General features: G+C 41.1%; 1 protein-coding gene across 11 annotated transcripts in view; it reads left to right on the forward strand.

Annotated features, from left to right (window-relative positions):
* The first annotated feature begins 12,759 nt into the window (after window positions 1-12,759).
* The window catches only part of LOC137256601 (uncharacterized), a 36,849-nt gene continuing 28,738 nt past the window's right edge, over window positions 12,760-20,870 (forward strand). For 7 of the 11 annotated variants that reach the window (XM_067794496.1, XM_067794539.1, XM_067794504.1 and 4 more), the window contains exons 1-5: window positions 12,761-12,857; window positions 13,917-14,000; window positions 14,469-19,319; window positions 19,509-19,613; window positions 19,821-20,006. In XM_067794496.1, the coding sequence (XP_067650597.1) occupies window positions 12,818-12,857; window positions 13,917-14,000; window positions 14,469-19,319; window positions 19,509-19,613; window positions 19,821-20,006 (5,266 nt within the window). In that variant the 5' untranslated portion in view covers window positions 12,761-12,817. Of the gene's footprint in view, window positions 12,858-13,916; window positions 14,001-14,468; window positions 19,320-19,508; window positions 19,614-19,820; window positions 20,007-20,870 lie in introns of all 11 variants that reach the window. The other 4 variants (XM_067794548.1, XM_067794557.1, XM_067794512.1 and 1 more) reach the window with 3 other exon arrangements.

Consider the following 20,870-nt stretch of genomic DNA (forward strand, 5'->3'; position numbering starts at 1 on the left):
AGCATGAAGAATCTATATATACGCCTTCTAAGACCTCACGTTGTTTCAAGGGTAGGACATACTCACATTGTCGGTGTTGATAATTTGTCTGAACCCTCCAAGACATCTGTGTTGATACTAATCTTGAACTACACATTTTAATACCGTAAGGCATATATACAGTGTTCCCAGAAATTATTGAGAAAATCTTTGTTTTGTTTTCTAATGATCCTAAGATTGAAAACAAGGGCTTTCACTATGCACTAAGTATACTAAATAAGGGAGACAATTCTTGAAGGCTTAGAAGGCAGCTCATTACGTCAAGAGTTAACTCCCTTGTCTGAGCAGACGGCTTCCTGTGTTGACATGGCAGAATTTACAGCAAGAGAGAAAAGAAAGCTCATTCTAGATGATTTTGAAAGGGGTGAGGCTGATGCTAAAGTGTTAGCTTGTAGACATGGAATTCCTCTGTCTACAGTATACAGAACTTTGAAGAATATTCAAACAGGAACCGGGATAGAGCACAAAGCAGGGGCAGGTCGGCCTAGGAAATTCAGTGTTGTGGATCGCCGAAGACTTGGGCAGATTGTGAGTAGGGGCAAATTGAAAAGTGTTGAGAACATCAGAAATGAAATGATTAGCAGAGGAAGTCCTCAGGTATGCAATGAAACAGTTAGGCAGGAATTACAGAGACTTTGTTGGGTGAAAAAACGTGGAATTGCCTCGCCGTTGATGAAAGATGCACAAAAGGAAAAACGTTTAAACTGGTGTCGGGCTCATGAAAATCAAGATTGGGATAATGTTTTCTTTTCGGATGAAAGTTCTGTTTGGCTTTTCCCTAATTGTGTGAAAATTTGGACCAAAGATACTGTCAAACCTATCTACCAGCGACCAAAACATAGCCCGAAGTTTCACATGTGGGGTGGCATATCGGCTCGCGGAGTGACGCCATTGTGTGTTTTCACGGGAAACTTGACAAAAGAAAGATACGTTGACATTCCAAATGGTCACCTTCTTCCGACAGCACAAACATTGTATGAAGATGATTGGATTTTCCAGCATGATAATGACCCAAAAACACACTGCGCGCTACACAAAACAGTGGTTGTCGGGCGAAAATGTTCACGTTTTAGACTGGCCCAGTTACAGCCCAGACCTAAACCCAATTGAGAATGTGTGGGGTGTCATGAAGGACAGAATAAACCAAAAGGGACTGAGAAATATTGAAGATATGAAGGCCGAGGTGGTCCAATATTGGGATACCCTGTCACACGATTACCTACAAACTTTGATGGGTAGTGTGCCTAGGCGTATTCAGGCATGCATTGCTGAGCGAGGAGGTCTAACATTGTACTAAAACAAGACTGAGACTGTAAAAGGATGATGTTTTAACATGTTTATGTAACGCCAGAAGTTAATAAACGTAATGAGTTACATGATGCAACATGATTCTCAATAATTTCTGGGAATACTATAAGTACAGACTGAAGAATGGGTAAGGTTTCAGGACCCGCTAGTCTGATAAGAGTATTTCTCTCGTCACGATGAAGAGACGCCCTGTTTCCTGTTCGTGGTTTGGATTTGGACATTTGAAAATGAAGTTTAAACTCTCCCAGTGCTCGGTACTCACGCGCTCATCCACTCACTCACTCACCCTTGCCGTGATTAAAATCTGTGTATAGATAAGAAGCATACTTCATGGATAACAACTTCTTTTATTTCGCGAGTACGACATTTCCACAGATTCTTGTATCGTTGTCATTCAGGACTAGCATGCCACTCAAAGGAGTTATATATACACGAACTGTCCGCATGAAACAAAAACCAAGCAAGGCTATATATAAGGTTTGTTCTCGTTCCACGTCACTGCCCCCGTCGCGTGACACCTACACACCTACATGTCGTAGGGCATGATGACCTCATATATGCCATATGTTATCTGTATGTGTTGACATCTTATTCAGCATGGAATCTGACATCTGAAAATAGAAACATGACTAATTGTCAAATTCAGACTAATATTACTTATTTATTATTACTTATATTTATTTAGAGCTCCCGCTTCTCACGATTTCGTCAGTCTTATAACTTCTGGTAACTGTAAAAAATTAATTTTCCTATTTGTAAAGTGTAAACTATAACGTATCCTTTGATGATGAGTGGGTAAGAAATTTTTTACGCCTATTGTAATGGTTTTCTGTTAAAAAAAATACGCTTTGAACCCACCATTACCGAAAGGTGAGCACAAATCAACATATTCAATGTGATAATTTCTGTATCCCGTGCTATAGTGAGGGAGGTGGATTAAAGAAGCACAACAGGGACTGATACTGAAGGACATTGTTTATGGATATGCAGTTTCTTTCTTCTGTATAGACGATTCTTATGTCATTGTCAAGCAAGAAAAGACAGTCACGTGCTGCACAACGACATTAGAGCCTATATCGAAACGTCGGTTACACAGAATAAAGGAGTTGTAATATCAAGGAAATAGATGTTACTTTCTGCATTATTATGGTAGGGAGTGACTACGACGACCAATGTCGCTACGGACATTGACGTCGTGAATGACTTTAGTCGTGTATGTAATTCCAGGTCATGACGTACCGGCGACTGTGAGTGAGTGCTTGGTACTAGACTGTTTACCTTGGTGCTATCGTCATAACCCGGCCACGTGAATCAACAGAGGTGATCAGAAAGAGATACGTGAATCAACAGAGGTGATCAGAAAGAGATACGTGAATCAACAGAGGTGATCAGAAAGAGATACGTGAATCAACAGAGGTGATCAAAAAGAGATACGTGAATCAACAGAGGTGATCAGATAGAGATACGTGAATCAACAGAGGTGATAAGATAGAGATGCGCGAATCAACAGAGGTGATCAGAAAGCGATACGTGAATCAACAGAGAAGATCAGAAAGAGATACGTGAATCAACAGAAGTGATGAGATAGAGATGCGCGAATCAGCTGAGGTGATCAGAAAGCGATACGTGAATCAACAGAGAAGATCAGAAAGAGATACGTGAATCAACAGAGGTGATGAGATAGAGATGCGCGAATCAGCTGAGGTGATCAGAAAGCGATACGTGAATCAACAGAGAAGATCAGAAAGAGATACGTGAATCAACAGAGGTGATGAGATAGAGATACGCGAATCAACAGAGGTGATCAGATAGAGATACGTGAATCAACAGAGGTGATAAGATAGAGATGCGCGAATCAGCAGAGGTGATCAGAAAGCGATACGTGAATCAACAGAGAAGATCAGAAAGAGATACGTGAATCAACAGAAGTGATGAGATAGAGATGCGCGAATCAGCTGAGGTGATCAGAAAGCGATACGTGAATCAACAGAGAAGATCAGAAAGAGATACGTGAATCAACAGAGGTGATGAGATAGAGATGCGCGAATCAGCTGAGGTGATCAGAAAGCGATACGTGAATCAACAGAGAAGATCAGAAAGAGATACGTGAATCAACAGAGGTGATGAGATAGAGATACGCGAATCAACAGAGGTGATCAGATAGAGATACGCGAATCAACAGAGGTGATCAGAAAGAGATACGCGAATCAACAGAGGTGATGAGATAGAGATACGCGAATCAGCTGAGGTCATCAGAAAGCGATACGTGAATCAACAGAGGTGATCAGAAAGAGATACGTGAATCAACAGAGGTGATGAGATAGAGATACGTGAATCAACAGAGGTGATCAGATAGAGATACGCGAATCAACAGAGGTGATCAGATAGAGATACGTGAATCAACAGAGGTGATCAGAAAGAGATACGTGAATCAACAGAGGTGATAAGAAAGAGATACGTGAATCAACAGAGGTGATGAGATAGAGATACGTGAATCAACAGAGGTGATCAGATAGAGATGCGCGAATCAGCTGAGGTGATCAGATAGAGATACGCGAATCAGCTGAGGTGATCAGAAAGCGATACGTGAATCAACAGAGGTGATCAGATAGAGATACGCGAATCAACAGAGGTGATCAGATAGAGATACGTGAATCAACAGAGGTGATGAGATAGAGATACGTGAATCAACAGAGGTGGTCCGATAGAGATTCGTGAATCAACGATTCGCTTAAACAATGGCGATGTTTCGGTATAAGTTCTTATATTGTTTTTAAGGATATGGTGAAATACAAAGTTTATCAAGGCGGAACATTATGAACATTATGAACATATGATAACGAGATAGCAATGACAAAGGTTCGAAAACAAAGCATCAAAGAAAGTCACATGAGCTACAATAACATGACGTTGTTGTTTTGTCTCTACACCAGCAACTTCTAGAATGTCACTCAACCAAATCACGCGTGTAATCGTGTTCTTATTTTGTGGAATGTTGTTCATATCAGACGCGTGATTGCCTGGTCCCTACACAATCAATAACATCCAGGCGCCATCATTATAGGGACTTTGTTTTGTGGCGTTGAACAACAGTCAGGAGGGTTTCATGGAGGGTTCATCGCAGAAAATGAATAAACAAGGGCGAAGTCCTCAAGGCGACCTAACACTTCAGGAAACAGATTTAGTTTGAAAGACAATATTTTGTTGGATATCCACTCATACTAGACCATTCGAAGACAGGGTACCTATTCATTCGTTGTCGGTTAAAATAAGCATATAATACAGTAAATCTTTTCCAAACTGTTGTATAATCTACCCTGGCAAGCAAAACAGTTTTATAACCTGTCCAAAGACAGAATGGGTTGTATTTTACGCTGTCTAAAAATATAAATAAATGAAATAAAAACCACTGGAGATAGATCTTTTTCAACAACAGTCCCGCTCGTATGGAACAGTTTCCCAAACTGCATTATGGATATGCGAACTCAACCAAAAAGTGAATATGCTGGAATAAAGATTTCTTCCTCAACTCATGTGACCCTCTGTATTTTTTTTTCTCTCTCTCGCTCTCTCTCTCTCTCTCTCTCTCTCTCTCTCTCTGTATTTATTATCAGAACAGTGATTGCTACAAACGCATGCCGTTGTATAACAGGACATTGCTACTCATGAGCAGACAAAGTAAAATCAGTTCATTGGCTCACAGACCATGTCTAATGCTTTGAGGGCAACATTACACAGGTGATTATGTCGTCATTGCTTGACACTCGAGAAACTGAAACCTTTAGAGACAGGGAAATCAACGTTATTGCTGCACATGCTAATCCAGCACTGTAATATCTAGGTAAACGCTGCCGGAGGGCACCTGGACGCTTGCTGACACTGATGAACACATGTCCATTTCTTCACACCTACACTGGACACTGGTCATTAGTAACGTCTCGGCGCAGTGACCAGAAGGTAAGTACTTACAAGCCTGTTATATCTTAAATCACTGGATTATGCATAAAACATGCGTCTAAACATCGAAGCTGAAGGATCTAATATGTAGTGATTATGGATAAACATCTGACTCAGTGTTACTTTTTGTTGTACCAAGTTTCCATGTATTATTGACAGACATGTTTATATCCTGACATTAGATCTGTGATGCTTATGTACTGTTAAACCCAAACTCAATAATTGCATATAATGACAATGACGTTCTACAATAATAAATATTGTAAATACCTCCATATTGTAAATGTACTCCATGTACAATTACAGTGGAACATTGGCATTTTTACATTGGTACACAAAAAACGAAAGATGGAAAAGGACTGTCAAGCAATATACTGTCATCATTACAGAAGGTCTCAAACACACACACACACACACACACACACACACACACACACACACACACACACATACACACACACTGTTTCAACACGTGTTCAAAATGGAGACATTTTAGCCTGATGTTACAAATTTAAGCCGTTATGTCCGGGAGAACAGCTCTACGTGATCCCCGCCTCAGACATTGCCATTAAGGTCAAAACCCTAGAGCACGAAAATGACGCCAAAAGATCAAGGAACATAGCTGTCGAACGTTGATATGCGCACATATGATGCATTCAGGTTAAAGCAAAGCCACGTTTTATAAGAGTTAAAACATTTAACTCGGACGGACACAATCATTTTGTGTCTGATATAAGTTTTAACGGTGTAATTTATGCAGAAAGATTTTGTTAGAAAGACTTATTTGATGGAATAGCGATGGACATACCAGCATGGGAATAAATTCGTTACGCATTGTTACATATATGACAGACAAGTTCGATTTTCCTTTTCATGCTCCACCATTGTCCATTCTCAGGAAGTCTGTAGTTTCTTCTTACTCCAGCAAAACCATATAGGTAGGACATAGGATAATTCAAACGCATGTAGTTCCTCGTGAAGTAATTGCTGTGACACAAGGAAATACTCAACTCACGTGGACACCACCAAGCATATGTGAGCCAGAACTGCTTAAACTGATCAATGATAACTCTATCTGCATCCATTTAAGGCTGTGTATATCCAAATACAAAATTTGCTTCTATTCTGGAGGAGAGGTTTGACACTTTTGACAGAAGCACAATTCCAAACATCTGTACGTTTTGACAAGTTGTGCATAACAAGATACACACCATGTGATGGCGAGAAGACTTATTATGAAACTATTGCAACCTTTCAAATATCTATTTTCATCATATATCGTGTGATAGTTGACGATCTACTTACAATATTTACTTTCACAATATGTGCATAAAACGTAAGTGAAATATCGCTTTCTTGAAAGCCCCAAACCCCAATGGTAAAAGATGATTGGAACATCAAGTCAGTTGGCATGTCTCTCTGACGAATCGTTCAAAAAACAACAAACATTGCTTTCGGGCCTGATGAAAATGACAGAGTTCGTGACGGGCTTGTGTTATAATGGGATTGTTGCCACATTTTGCAGTGACAGATGTTTCTTTTGGGTCAGGTGGGAAATAATGAGGGTGTTGAAACAATTGATTATCGACTGAAACAATCTTTCCGACAGTTTAGTTGTGGTTGGGATGAGAGATAAACTATCCAGCTAGTATACTATTAGATCAATATGCATGGTTAAACCTGATATGTAGGTACACATATGTTTATGTTCCTTTTGGCAAACATTAATGACGATGACGACGATGACTATGATGAAGCAGACAATGATCATATTGATGGCGCCGGCGACGATGATAATGACGGCGACAATGATGGTGATAACGACGACGACGACGACGATTATGATAAATACAACATTTCTGAAATTCAGAATAGATGACATAAATAGTGGCACATTTGACGTTAGTCAGTGAAACGATTACAATGACGGAAACAGCCAATTTAAACAATTGTGTTCGAGAGTAACTGTGTGAGTGAGAATGATTTTTACCGCTCTTAGCAATATTCCAGCAATATCACAAAACAACATGAGCTTCACATACAGTACCCAGGTGGTACATCGAGCCCGGGCCTTCAGAGCTGTAGTGGGCGCTAAGGAATTAATAAACTATTACTTTACATGGAGTATTATGTGCTTATTGGGCATTTAGAAGATGGAATATAACAGACAAACGTATTATACCGATTGACGATGTTGTATACACCAGGATGAGACAAGACGTAGCCATGAAACGTCGTATGGTGGAGTTGTACATCCACACCATATGGTGTAATGGAGTATTGTGTGTAGTTAATATTTTAAGATTATGTAAAAAAAATGCAACCTTTTGTATCAAAACAACATGTCCGTAGTACACATAACTCAACACGGAAAGCACAATACAAGAGATAAGTGGGGAAAAGCGGATACAATAATTCTTCCGAATTGAAATGATGATCAGTCCGTAGATATGAACTGATGGACGTATGTAAACACGGAATCATCTATTTAATAACAATAGATGTAAAAACATAATGTAATAATAATGTGTATTTCTATAGGGTATCTATTCACACAACATGCTCTGTGCGCTGCTCAGACAAAGTGGTTGTTAGAGAAATGTCCTTTGAGAGAGATAAGTCTTAGGATTAATTTTGATGGCAGGCACAGTTTCAGACATTTGGATGGATGCAGGCAGCTGAATCCATTAGTTAGAGGCAGCAGAGGCTAAGGTTCTTTTACCAAATGTGGCCGTTTTACACTTTGGAACAGTACAGAGATGCTTGTGCTGAGATCGAAGAGCTCTAGGTGGAGAATATTTGTGCAGCAGTTCTTGCAGATAAGATGGAGCCAGATCATGGAAGCACTTGTAGACAGTGAGAAGAATTTTGAAGTCTGTGCGAGAAACAACAGGCAGCCAATAGAGGTCTTTCAGCAATGGTGTTATATGGTCGAACCTACCCAGAATTACCTAGTTTTACCTACCCAACCTATAAATCGCAATATGAAGAAATTTTGTCACACAAAATACCCCTGAATACATTATCGTTATTCCGTATATAATTTTACTTACACATTCTATGGAAAAAGTGTGGAGTGTAAAAAAATGTTGATAAATGGTTATCATGTTAAGAAATGCTATTTTAACACGTGAACTCCACTGGTTTCATGGATTCGTAATGAATGACGTAAATGTTCTGCCAACTTGTCCGTTACGTTCCTAACGTTGATCGTAATATCAACAGGTGATCTGTTTTGAGGTGATGTGTAACTTGTCATGTCTCATCAGCTGGTTCATAATGCATCTCATAGCGACGTAAAAGGTGATTTGATTTATTGCCCACGTCAGCAAACACAAAAGCTGATAATGAAGGACAGGTCAGCATATCCCTTAGAGGGACACCCGTACTCATTACCACCGCCACTCAAAATATAGCATCCACACCACAGGTAAGCCATGTTTATAGACAGTAGAATAGAAACGTCTCACACAACTAAACCATCATTAAACAAACTAAAATGAAATGAATTCAGAAGTTTTCCAAAGAATTATATGAAAATCACTTATATGATACTTGTTTACAACGGCCAATGGTAACTCATTTTTTAATGCGTAGAAGTGTTCCCTGAGCCATGACAGAAACCTGCTATCGTGAATTTGAATCCCAGTTCGCCCTCATGATAATTCCAGGTTTGTTGGCATCTTGTTCGTTGTCGTCGTTGTTGCAGACGTCAAAGACCCGACATGCAACAACATATGTAATGCATGTTACCCACACTATACCCAGTATACTGACAATAGGAGCTCTGTAAGACATTTTCGCTGAAATGATGCTTTTTAGAAACACATGAGTTTGATTTGAAACCCGACCAGCGTAGAAGATTCCACATGCGATTGCTTGAAGTATCAAGTTGACATCTCCGAATTGTTATGACAAGACTCGAGTATAATCTATAGACCATTTCCATCTGAAAGGATTATTGGGTTTTTTTTAGTGTAGTATTTAACAAGCACACTCACAATATTTGATATCATAATAGGTGTCTGCCTGTACAATCTAATTGGTGCATGTTTGAAAAGCAAGTAATCTCAACTTCTTGGACAAAATAATTTAAGCGCTGTCGGTATCAAATTACGAGTGTTAGTTTACAAACACAAGAGAGGCCAGAAGGGACTTGCCAAGTATTTATGTTGCTCTATGTCAAGACGACAAGGAAATACATATTAACTTATGTTAAAAAGAAGTAAGAATCAAAGTGATGTAAAGGTATGTAGTGTTAACAAAGCAGTTTCTTTCTCTGTGTCGTGACAGAGATCGTGCTTAAATCAATTAACGCCTTGAAAATTACAGTTTTATAATTTTTAATCTGTATAAATATCATAAATCTGTCTGGTTGACGAATGAGAAATTTCAAGCCGTCACGCTCCAGGTTCAACAGCTTCAACTCAAGCATGTAAGCTTAAACGTATCTAAACTTGGACAAATTGTAGACTAAGTATCTTTACAGTTTTTTTTTATTGTTTCGTAAAAAAACAATTGTCTTTTGTTCTATAGTGCAAAAGTATTGCATTTACTTGCAATGTGTTTCTTTTCATTTATAATATATGCATGGATATTTCACGGGGATACATTTCAAGACTATATTAGGGTGAGTGAGTGGGGTTTTACGCAACAACAAAGCAATATTCCAGTTATATGGCGGCGGTCTGTAAATAATCGAGTCTGGACCAGACACTCCAGTGATAAACAGCATGAGCATTGATCTGCGTAATTAGGACCCAATGACATGTGTCTGCGAGCTTGACCACCCGATCTCGATAGTTGCCTCTTGCGACAAGCATAGCTGGCATTTATGGCAAGCATAGATTACTGAGGGCCTATTCTACCCCGGATCTTCACGGGTCTGTATTCGGAAATGTAAATAGAAGTACGTGTGTTGGTACTTTGGGGTTTGTTTTCTTGTCAGAGGTAGGAACAATGTAATTTTTCATTTGTTTCAAGACATTTAGGGCGCCCAGGCAACAAGTTTTGTCTTATTTTCATTTTGTCTAGTTGTTTTTTTACTACTGTCTGTAATAAAGCATTGCTTTAGGAAATCAAAGGAACATTCAAAAGCATCAAAGGACGGACGTTTATAACAAATTACCGACCTTTCAATCCACGAGGGATTCTGATAATATAATCCTCAACATCTGGATGATGATATTCGCCAAACATTTTAAATAAAGATATCGATGTGGGAGGCACTGTACAACACAATTCGATGTGAATAATCCCGACTCCAAACAGTTCGTAATGCTATGAGCTATCGTAACTGCATCGTTTATCAAGGGCTTACAAATGACGTAGCGCCAGGAATACTGTGCACCCTGATCAATAAATGCGTCCCTTGTGTTTGATAGTTTGTGAGGAAATATACCAGTGTGAGCCTGTGATTATGTGGTAAACACCCAAGATATACATCACTTTAGTTTCGGTTAAAAAACACTGAGGTGTTAAACCATTCTAGATCTCATATATCCTTTTCACAAAAGATCGACGGAACACTGGAATGTATATATGTTATGTGTCAACTTTGTTTGGACGTTGATAATTTATTAAACGTTTAAAACGCCGACCATTGACGCAACTACTATATTTATTTGATTTTGCATATAGAAGACGATTGTTCCAACCAAAATTACTAGGCAGGTGCTTCCAAAAGAAAGACTTGTCTTTTTCGGTTTACATTACGCCAGCATATATAAAAGAAGATTGTTCCACCCCAAATTACTAGTCACGAGCTTCAAAAGAAGCGTTTATTTTTTCGGATTCATTTACGCCTGACTATATCAAAAATATATTCCGCCCAAGATTACCTGTTTCCAAAGAAGCACTTTTTTGGATTCAATTACGCCAGTATCCCGGCGTTGACATAAACATTTTATGACTTTCATTGGTATGTTGAACGTAGACACTATGCTGATGTCCATCACTATCTACGCCCTGACGCCATTGCCAGACAATAGAGCAGTAAACCATGTAAATGCCCCAGGACCTAGATACTGTACCATACATACACTGCCTCTTACAATACTGTACACACACCACAATCAAATATCATGTTCCTTAAAAATAATCAGTTTAATAAAGTTTACCAGATATATGAAGTTGTCATCGTGCATCTACCGCTCCGCTCTACCGCTCCACTCTACCACTCCACTCTATCATCAGTGGTATATCAGAATCTGAAACATACACGTATACTCCAGAATAAAACTCCGTTCCCATCATAATGCGGCCTTTCGAAAACCTGTTTCAGACAAGAAACTACATTACCCCTATGCAACACAGTATTTGAAGTTAAAACTATTATACCAGTCATATACTACTTCATGAAATACACTCGAATATGAAACTGTTCCACCAATATACCTCTTTATGAATCCATGTTATCATTGGAATTGGGTTATGGGTGATATCCTACACGATTAAGTCGTAATACCTGTTGTAAGTCATATATAGCGCTGTAGCTGTTTGACGAGGCAAACACTGCACAATAAAATTATTACTATCTATATTATACAGTTGAATGTATCCAGCGTTCAGTTGCAGTTTTCAATTGCCTCCAGAATATATGATGTTTCGCCACAAGAACACGTGCCCCTGAACACTAATGGCCAACAAAAAGTTGAATAATGCTTTGTAGTGACAAAACTCAATCAATCATTTTCGTTGAAGAATTCAATTTACTCATCTCACTTCCGTAATATAAAAATTGATCACTTTAGGATGAATTATTGTACACGTGTTTGCCAAAAACATGTATACGCTCAGAATCTGCGACTAAATGTATTGTGAAGTGCGGAACCACATGCTCCTGTTTAAGGTATAACAGATGACGTTTAATAACGGCACTTTATAAGAAATGGCTCACAAGTGTAAAACGTGTCACAAGCGTGTTTGTAAGCGATGATTAACGGATTCGTAAACAATGGCTGATCAGTTTAATGAGCGTAACAACTTGCTTGCGATGGCTGACGAATATAAAGGATGTGATATTTCGTAAGCGATGGCTAACGAGTTTAAACGCTGAAACGTGAAATGTTATGGCTACGTTAATGCTTCATGTGAACCGATATGTGTGTGGAGTAATAATGAAAAGTTCAAGTTAACGACCGGTGAATATTTTGTTGAAAAGGTTCAAAGTACTTATGATGTATATTATATCACCCTTTTCACTTTTTACCTGTCAAAGCAGCTGACCAGCACGAACTGTTGAAACAAAATTCTAAAATAAAACAGTGAATAATAAGTTTCCCAATACGAAAAGAGCTGTGTACACGATCTCACCCTGTCCCCGTGCCTTTCCTTGCTATGATTGATGGCTGCTCTCCGTTTAATTACAATCTGTCACGCGTGATTTATTGGACAAAACGAACAATCCTATTGCTTCTAAAAACTCAGCATGTGAAGGAAAAGAAACGTGCCAGTTTGACTACGAATGTAACATTTCTTACATTTGGATTGCTGTTTGTGGGAAGTTTGAGGTATGGAGCTAGATGGGAGGACTCTTGCTAAACGATCACTATGTATGTACCCGTGTTTATTGTTAATTTGTTTGTGATAAACTAGGGCTACATAGATTGTTATTACCAAATGAGTTTTGTAGTTCACTTTCACATTGTTGTTGTTGTTGTGTAAATCTAGACCATCTACATTGGACACAATCTCAGGTGTACAAACGTATGATTGCAACACATGTATATTTGTCAGCGGATGAGATACATTTGTGCTGAAGTCCGTTCTTTACCTGTACGTTGTGTTTATTTCGCATAATGAGCTGAAACATCGGACGATGGAGGTAAGACGCCGTGTCAAACCTTATTTGACGTTTCGTCAAACACGTGGACGGACAAATCTCGTTATTTATTAAAAATTATTTTCAAAATCATTCTACGAAGCCAGATTTAAATGAGTGAATAAAATATCTGCAAAATATATGCAAAAATATTCGGCTTTCCTATGGAATGCGAACGTTGTTAAGAGCAACGATATAAATTGGCAAGTTCAGCTTATAAAGAATAATGATACTGGATTCAACTGAGCACATGTGCGTTTAAAGTTATTATGTAAGTATTACTCTACAGTTGTCCTTTGGTTGTAACTACCATGTGGAAACATGGCTGATATAACTTGATATTACCAGTAGGGATTATCAGTTTTGAAGTAATGAGAAGGTATTGTAATATAAGAAGTCGGAAGACCAACAGTGTTAAGGACATTTGATCCTCTATAGCTGTTATATGTTGAAGATATCACTTAGTTCATTTTTGTTTCCTTCGATACCTGGAAGTACCCAGAAATACTATCATTATCGGCGTTGCTTTTATTGTAGCTTTTTAGATATGGAACACTGAAATACTCACCGTGAGGCGGGACTACTCACCATAAGACGCAATACAAACTGCAGGCATGAACGTGTCTCGTAGACTAAACAGTCTTTAAACCAGTTAATCTGTTATTGTTCTGTTCGTTTTTAGCCATTGTGAACTACAAGTTCTTTCAAACTCTATCGCAAATGGATAGAAGCCCCAGTTTGAGTATAACCTCGTAACTTTTGATCATATGTAACCGATTCACATTTTCAGGTATCATGATGGCAGCGTGTGCGATAATTGTTCTAGTTCTGCTTCTTAGCCACAACGATGCTTCAGCACAGATAACCGGCTTCAGTAAGTTCACAGTTTACGTTTTACGAAATCAAGGATTCGTCTTTGCCTGTCATGCAGATTTTCAGATCAAATTCTTGTTATTGCATGCCACTAGAGTATTTGGGACTCCAGGATACCGCTTCACTTTTTACTGAACAAATACAAGCACCTGTCTTATTGAACATTTTAGGAAACAACTGTATTGTGTGTTGTCGTTAAAAATCCCTCAAAACGCGAGTGGCAAATGTTCGCTTACTCATTGGTGACATTTAAGGAATTGTAACATTGCGTAGTGTTGCATTGTTCTTCCATTCAGGTATCGTGCTCAAGTCTGTGTGCTCTTCCGATCGTTCACCAAAGCTCTGTACATCTGTAACATTAATATACCATTTCTAGTATATGCCCTTATGTGACAGTAGTTATACATCTGTTGATATACACGTCTACTGAATTTAATTAATTGTTTTATATATTGCTGTTTTATTGCAGGATATAACCGGAACCCAAACCAACAACAGAACTCTGTACGAAATGGGCAGACTTTCCCACAGAGGGCTAGTAGACAATTGAATGCACGGGAGAATGCAGAAACAAGTATAAGCTCACAAGGGAGGTATCAGTCAACGGAATGGAAACCAGGAGGGACAGGCCAGTACAGTAATAACATGGATCTCGTGCCAGCAATAGCAGGCAGAGGTGCCATGCCATCCAGTACACGTGGTACAGGCCACTCACGACCATCTGGGGGCAATCGCCAGATAGATTTTAATGGATTGAGGACGACCCAGTCAGCAAATGATATAAACAGTGGTAGGATTCAAAAGTCAGACATGGGTCAAAATAAACTGGTCCAAAGAAATAATTTGAACAGAGATATAAATGGGTTGTCACCCAAGAGGACAACATTGTCTGCACATGGACAAGGTTCATTTGAAGACAAGCAGCAACGTCTACACTCAATGACGACAAGACATCCACAGATGGCGGCAAATATGAGAGACAGCACTGCCCAGCATCATGACCGTTCAGCTATCCACCAGCAACGCCTTTCAACAGGAAGTCCCGAGCAAGCAACTAGTCTATCTCAGATGCAGATGAAACAGCGTGAACAAGAAATGCAAAAGTTACAACTGCAGCAAAACCGTTTAGCTCTCCGTCAGCAACAAACAGCACCGGGGCGTTCCGATCAGGCTCACAGCATCTCACAGGTTCAGATGAAGGAGCGAGCACAACAACTACGATATCAACAGCAGCAGCAGCAACAACATAGGAATCTTCGTGAACAACGGCTGTCAACGATACATCCTGATCAGTCATCGAGCCTGTCCAAACATCAGATGAAACAACAACAGCTAACACATCGCCAACAACAGCAGCAACAACAAGAACAACAGGGTTCAGGATACGATCAGTTACATCAAGGACGAACGCATGAAATGGATGTCTCTAGCACACCGAGATCAAATCACAGGAGAATAATCATACGAGGGGGTATGCCGGCTATGCCTGAGATATATTCATCTAAATCTACAGACATGAAACAACTTCAAGAGCCTTTGAAGTCTAACAAATCTCATTCACAGGGACCTGGCGAATCAAGACATCCTCTGTCACCATTTCCAGCCGTGAAGACACTGCCTTTACAAGGGTCCGGAAAAAGCAGAGACGTTTTACCAGTCTCCGAAGCCTATTATTACACTGGTGAAAGAAATGCAACCAATGGTGGCAAGAAGGGTTCAACAGTAGCTTTTATTAGCGTTGGCGATGGGCCTCCAAACCAAGGAGACATTTTCAAAGTCCACCCTAACGGAAATGACATTACTAGATATGAACGAATGAATAAACCAACAACAAAAACACACTCGTCCTATCGAACAAATCAGAGCACGACGAAGTTCATAACAAATGTATCAGATCCAGAAATAATGACAGCCGTTGACAATGTGTCTGCAATTCCAGGAAATGGAGCTGCTGCAGAACGGCGGAATGATCAGATGCATACAGATTCCGGATCAATGATGTCTACCAGACTGCCGATATTGTCCCCTGCTAATATTAACATCCATTCACAAAATCAACAATTTCCGTCTTCTACATTCTATTCCACACACAATGGCAATTCGTTTCACATTAAGTCTTCTAAACCGTCAGGATCACAATATGATGTGGTAAATCCAGCTGATCCACTTAGTACAAGAACTGGTACGAGACGGGATCGATACACAACACATGGCACCGTTTTCAACCAACAAAATTCATCACCAAAGTCACCATTTGTTGATGCACCGTTAATTGTCCCAGACAGCCACCATGGACCCTCCGCAGTTTCAAATCAGCAAGGACAGAACGCCTCTCCAACCAATCATAATTCACATCCTTCTCACCACGACCGGGGAACATCAAGAAATACAGGACCTGTTGCCTATACCAGTGCACAAGGTCAGCCAAGCGGAACCAAACATTCTTATCAACAGTCTGTCTCGTCTTTCCATTCCGCACAGCAACAAACAGAAAAACATGTACTGCAGCCGATGTCTCCTCCCAGTCCAGTGCAACAACACGCTGGACGACAGCAACGGCAACTGTCAGAGTATCCTTCTATTTCGACGCAACAAGGACAACAGAAGGTACAACAACCAATGACCCTTTCTAACCAATGGCCACAAAGAGGACAACAGCAAACACACCAGTCCGTAGATCCTTCTGTTTCAGCACGGATGTCGGTAGCGCCATCCAATCCAATGCAAGAACAAGGGCAACAACAGGCACACCAGCCAATGGCACCTTCTGATCCACTGCAACATCGAGGACAACAGTATGTACATCAGTCTCCAGATGCTTCTGTTTCGATGCAACATGGTCAGCACCTTGAACAACAGCCCATGGGTCCTTCCAATCCCGTGCAACAACGAGGAGGACAACAGCAAAGACAACAGTCTGCATATCCATCTAGTTCAATGCAACATATACAACGGCAGGCACAACAGCCGATCTATCCTTCTAATCCAATGCCGGTACAAGGAGCACAACCGCACGTACAACAGTCGATGGCTCCTTCCAACCCAATTCATAAGGTACAGCAGGTACAACATATGGCTCCTTCCAACCCAACATCGATACTGGGAGGACAAAACCACATACAACAATCTGCATATCAACCTAGTTCAACGCAACCTGGAATGCAACAGGCACAGCAACTGATAGGTCCTTCCCACACAATGCAACAAGGAGCACAACAGCAGATACAACAGTCCATGGCTCCTCCCAATCCGATGCCAGTGCAAGGAGCACAACAACAGATACAACAACCCATGGCTCCTTCCAATCCAATGCCGGTACAAGGAGCACAACAGCAAAATCCAATGCCGGTACAAGGAGCACAACAGCAGATACAACAGCCCATGGCTCCTCCCAATCCGATGCCAGTACAAGGAGCACAACAGCATATACAACAGTCCATGGCTCCTCCCAATCCGATGCCAGTGCAAGGAGCACAACAACAGATACAACAACCCATGGCTCCTTCAAATCCAATGCCGGTACAAGGTGCACAACAGCAGATACAACAGCCCATGGCTCCTTCAAATCCAATGCCGGTACAAGGAGCACAACAGCATATACAACAGTCCATGGCTCCTTCCAATCCGATACCAGTGCAAGGACCACAACAACAGATACAACAACCAATGGCTCCTTCAAATCCAATGCCGGTGCAGGGAGCACAACAGCAGATACAACAGCCCATGGCTCCTTCCAATCCACTGCCGGTACAAGGAGCACAACAGCAGATACAACAACCCATGGCTCCTTCCAATCCAATGCCGGTACAAGGAGCACAACAGCAGATACAACAATCTGCATACGTTTCGAATCCGATGCAAAAACCGTCGGCTCCTAACAATCCAATACAACAGGGACAACAGCAAATACAACAACCGCCAGTCCTTTCTAGTTCAATGCAGCAAGGACAACAACCGGTACAACAGTATCAGCCAACGCAATTACAGCCCAAACCGAACAGGACCCTTGCGTATTATGGTTACACACACAGTCACACTCAAAGTCAGTCACAGACTGCAAATTACCAGATACCAAGTAGTGGGGAGACTTTCTCGAATGGACAACAGGTACATGGAGTTTCCACTGCACAGAATCAAGCTGGACAGGCGCATCCACCAAGTAACCATCCTGTTGGAGTAGCAACCTATCCATCCAATCAACAAGTAATGAAGCAGCAACAAGTCAACGGTGTTTCCAGCACGCGATATGAACCTGGCAATCAGATCAATGGAGGAGGTCCTAGTGGTGTCATGAATGGAATGAGCGGCAATGGAAGAGGTCCTGATGGTGGCCTGAATCGAATGGGAAGTCCCAACCGTGCCATGAATGGGATGGGAAGTCCCAACGGTGCCATGAATGGGATGGGAAGTCCCAACGGTGCCATGAATGGGATGGGAAGTCCCAACGGTGCCATGAATGGGATGGGGAGTCCCAACGGTGCCATGAATGGGATGGGAAGTCCCAAAGGTGCTATGAATGGGATTGGAAGTCCCAACGGTGCCATGAATGGGATGGGGAGTCCCAACGGTGCCATGAATGGTATGGGAAGTCCCAACGGTGCCATGAATGGGATGGGAAGTCCCAACGGTGCTATGAATGGGATGGGAAGTCACAACGGTGTAATGAATGGGATGGGAAGTCCCAATGGTGTCATGAATGGCATGAATGGTGGGGGTGGAGCAATGAGAGGTCCAATGGGTGGCATGAATGGAATGGGAGGTCCTGTGGGCGTCATGAATGGAAGGCAAGGCATGATGAGCGCGTCAATGGGAGGTGGTATGAATGGTATGGGAGGTAACCCTGGTGGTATGAATGGTATGGGAGGTAACCCAGGTGGTATGAATGGTATGGGAGGTAACCCAGGTGGTATGAATGGTATGGGAGGTAACCCAGGTGGTATGAATGGTATGGGAGGTAACCCAGGTGGTATGAATGGTATGGGGGGCCCAGGCCAAATGAGTGGTATGAATGGTATGGGAAGAAGGGGCACTATGGGTGGTGGAATGGGAGGGGGAATGGGAGGGGGAATGGGTAACATGAATGTGATGGGAGGCGCAGTGGGCGGAATGGGTGGGCGTATGAATGGAATGGGAGGGGGAATGAATGGAATGGGAGGGGGAATGAATGGAATGGGCGGAGGAATGAATGGAATGGGCGGAGGAATGAATGGAATGGGAGGAGGAATGAATGGAATGGGCGGAGGAATGAATGGAATGGGCGGAGGAATGAATGGAATCGGCGGAGGAATGTATGGCGGAATGGGCGGCAACACAATGAATGGTAAGTCAAATACATCTGTCTCACTTTACATGACCTTGCAGCACTTACAGCTGCGCCTGAAACGCGAATGTGCTAATTTAGTATCATATTTTTGAAATGTAAAAACAATTCTGGCCATAAAATTGATAAAATGCAAATACGTCTGTTAATATGCCGAAGTATATTGTATTGTTGAAATGTCGTTTTTAGATCCGTACAACCCGCCGCCAATAGGCTCTCCCGCGTTTGTGGCATGGCTTCACAAAATGGATCAGCTGGGAATTGATACTCCTTATGAAATGCCAGACTCTACAGGTACCATCAACAGATTATTACCATTAATGATGTCACATTTCAATTCTTGACACGTGTCAAGCCATGTAAGCACGTATGGGTCCAACTGAAAACAAGGGTATTTAAGTATTTGTACTCGTGAAATACTTGTGGTGATTAGAGTTAAAATGTACTTGACACATACACTATATGTTGTTTTACTCATCAAAATATAAAATGGAATTTCAGATCCACCTACCACTCCAGCCCCGTCAACACTTCCTCCGCCACCGTCAACACCTCCACCGACCACTTCGGTACCTCAGATGATTGCAAATGCACCTTCTCCACACGGCGCACATGCACCTGAAACACATCCAGTGGATGCTTCCCGCACAAATCCTGATCCACCTGTTGCTTCGAACAGACTATCTGGTAATACACTTGCTGGTATTCACTATTCATTCCATAACAGGTAGATAACTTTACAGTATAAAATCCAAAGGATGAAAACTGTTTAGGAGACATACGCATTTATAGAATAGTAATGCACTGTTTCCAGTGTTTACAAACCGCGCAGCGCTTGCGACCTGATTAAAATGATTCATTGGTGAATCTGGAGAAATAGGAGTCTCACTGGGGATAAGACAAACACAGCACAACTATCAAGCGTGGGCACTAGTTTTCATGTCTTTAGATCTGTTACTCACTTTATCAGTGTGATATGTCCACTTCTTGTCCAGAGGTTGACATTCGATGACCTTTAGCAAAGGTATGCCATGCAACGCTTACTAAAGAGACATAAATAAGAGTAGCTTCCCTTTATCAAAGGGCAGTTACTCCAGCGTGCAGTCTGACAGATTGTGAGAAACTCTACGTGGCCATTCGTATTTTGCATGTGTATAAATGAAAGAACAGATTTCAGTCGGAATAAATGGATTACCTCGAAACATGACAAAACATTACTAAACTATTTGTAGGACAGTGTTGCTTTGTTGATTAATAATTACGACAATAAGTGAAAAGAAAAAAAATATTTCATTTGAACTGCAATGACGGTTTCACTTTCCAACTGATTCTCTAACGTATGGTTCATTGACGTTCACATTCCACAAGGTGAGAGGTTCGGTATCTGTGAGTGAATGCACTCTGCAATACTACAGCCGTTAGACAAACTGTCGGGGTACCCCTGCTTCCCCCTTTGGGTCCATGTTTATCATTCCAAAGTATACTGCCATGATAACCCCTATGCTGGTATATATATGCTCACCAGATTTTCTAGAAGCAGGAAATTCTGGG

The sequence above is a fragment of the Haliotis asinina genome, chromosome 1 (assembly GCF_037392515.1).
Source record: "Haliotis asinina isolate JCU_RB_2024 chromosome 1, JCU_Hal_asi_v2, whole genome shotgun sequence".
Classification (NCBI taxonomy): domain Eukaryota; kingdom Metazoa; phylum Mollusca; class Gastropoda; order Lepetellida; family Haliotidae; genus Haliotis; species Haliotis asinina.